The sequence below is a fragment of the Micromesistius poutassou genome (assembly GCF_964030765.1).
Source record: "Micromesistius poutassou genome assembly, chromosome: 7".
NCBI classification, from domain to species: Eukaryota; Metazoa; Chordata; class Actinopteri; order Gadiformes; family Gadidae; genus Micromesistius; species Micromesistius poutassou.
Window position 1 is genome coordinate 3444948 of NC_140277.1, and position 2500 is coordinate 3447447.

Genomic DNA, 2500 nt, shown 5'->3' on the forward strand with positions numbered 1-2500 from the left:
CAGAAACAGAGCTTTACACCATTCCTGCCTCTTGCATATTCCTCCAATAAACACCCACCCCTGCTCCCAGTCAATATGCCGTCTAGCAGAATCTGCGTCTCTTTGTGGTTCCAGGGTGTCATTTAATTTCAAAGCCCAGTATTTATATGCTTTTGACAAATCTTTTTAATATTTGGGGTGCACTTTGCCATTCCAGAGGTCTGATGACAGCTCAAGCCACACACCAGCACTGCAGGAACGCTGATCCATAACCATATGTCACAGCCCCAACATGTTCCTTTCATTAAACCCCAATTTTGAAAGGTAAGCAAATATCTCGGCCCTGACGCGAGGGCTACTCTGGGAGAGTTTATGAGTTGTTTACGATTTATGAGTTATGATTATGTTATAATTCACTCGGTCCAGTAAACATCGGGCCACGGGCCTGGCTGCAGTGTGGGAGGGCCTGTGCAGGCCTCGTAAAAAAGAAAGAGAGTCTTACAATCTCTCAGCGAACGAGAACGTTGTTTTAAAGCCCGGTCATGTGGGATGATGACCTCCCCCCCCCCCCCCCCCCCCCCTATGATGTTAGGATTTTTTTACGAGGTTCATGATAAAGTGTCGGTACTTAAAACAAACGAGTGTTTGCTCAAGAGCTTTCAGGACAATAAACCCCAACACTAAAAATGTTTGCTTCATTATGGCTCAAACTTTTTTTTTGTTGTTGTGAAATAAACATTAAAATGTGCGCCCCGAAATATGAATAACACTTGCAGCATACGAGTCAAACGGCTCATTTTTTAATAATTTCTTAGTATTTGCTGTGTTATGACTCGTTAATATGACATATCTGTCCGCCTCCCTGGTGTTGGCTGGTTCTCTGCTCGGCTCCTCTGCCCAGCCTTTGTTTCCCGTTACCATAGCTACAGTCCTACAGTCCACCGCATGACATCATCATGGTGACATCATCAGACTCTCACACCGGACCAGACGCTCACCCGGAACCCCAGCTCCTCTGAGGCCTGCAGGAAGCCGGCGTTCCTCTGGTGCCTCCGCCGAAGCTCCTCCCACAGAAACTCCAATTGTCCCAGGAAGTTCTCAATCTTCTCGCTGCCAGGGTGCTGGGCCCGGATCAAGCCCCGCCCCTCCTGGGAGGATGAGATGAGATGATATCACATGACATTCAATTAAATGAAACCAAATTAAAATTAAATAATTTAATTTAATTTAATTTAATTTAATTTATATTTAATTAAATTTATGTTTGAAATCCTGATGTGTGTAATATGTGTTGTACATGTCAATGAAATTAGATGACATCAGATGAAATCCAATGAAATGAAACCAAATTAAAATGTAACTAAATGTAATTAAATAATGAGAATTATTATTTTTGTAAACTAAATTAAATTAAGTTTGAAATCCTGATGTGTGTACTATTTGTTGTATAATGTCAAAAATCAGTCTTCATCAAAATAAAATGCAACACCTGGTCCACTAAGTAAACCAGTGGTGATGGTGAACGTGTGAGCCTCATTGTTTACCCTCTTGACCACCTCTATCCTGGTTCCATTGGACAGGATCTCTTTTTCCAGAGCTTCCTGACACCGCCTGGCCGCCTCCAGCCCGTCCTGACCGACCACAGAGCACACCTGTGTGGCCAGGCCCACGTTCTCCTTCAGCCAGGACAGGGTCTGGGGTGGAGGAGGGAGGAGGAGGAGGATGGAGGAGGGTGGTGGAGGGTGGTGGAGGAGGAGATGACATAAGAGGAAAAGGAATAGAGGAGGTGACAGATGACAGATGACAGGAGCAGAGAGAGACAGAGAAAGCGGGAGAGAATGGGAAGAGAGAGAGAGAGAGAGAGAGAGAGAGAGAGAGAGAGAGAGAGAGAGAGAAAGAGAAGAGAAAGTGAAAGAGAGAGAAGAGAGAGACAGAGAACGAGAGACGAGCGAGAAAGTGAGAGAGAGAATAAGAGAGAAAGAGAGAGAAAGTGAGAGAATAAAAGAGAGAGAAGGGACCATTTAGCTACTGAACCCTGAGGAAACAGTTTGTCAGTGAACAAGAAGCAGACCCTATCTTCCCCCACCCTGTAGTTAGTGCTCTGGCAGTTTCTGGGACAAATCCTGGAAATTAGACAGTAAAAAGGCTGCAGTCTTCCAGTCACCTCACTAATGGACCCGCACACACACACACACACACACACACACACACACACACACACACGCACACTCAATCATACACTCACTTGCAGAGAGCGAGAGTGAGAGACACACTTACAAAGACCAGACACATGTATAATGAATAATTGCACTTCCAAGGCTATTTCTGAATCTGCAGCAAAGGTTATTGAAAATTGTTGCGTAGGGTCTGTGGTCAGGGGCATAATTATGGTGCATGCTACCATGATTGCATGCAGATCTGTCACACAGCATTGGGTATTAGCAGTAGCCCAGTCCAAATTATCGCATTTAGGAGGGCCACAAGACTATTTAAACAGAAAGAGAGAGAGAGAGAGAGAGAG

General features: G+C 44.8%; 1 protein-coding gene across 1 annotated transcript in view; it reads right to left on the reverse strand.

The window, feature by feature from the left end:
- The window catches only part of mymx (myomixer), a 36278-nt gene that overhangs the window by 17928 nt on the left and 15850 nt on the right, over nucleotides 1-2500 (reverse strand). The window contains exons 14-15 of the mRNA XM_084470337.1: nucleotides 1524-1673; nucleotides 978-1127 (exon numbers count right to left, since the gene is read on the reverse strand). Of these exons, the coding sequence (XP_084326463.1) occupies nucleotides 978-1127; nucleotides 1524-1673 (300 nt within the window). The remainder of the gene's footprint in view (nucleotides 1-977; nucleotides 1128-1523; nucleotides 1674-2500) is intronic.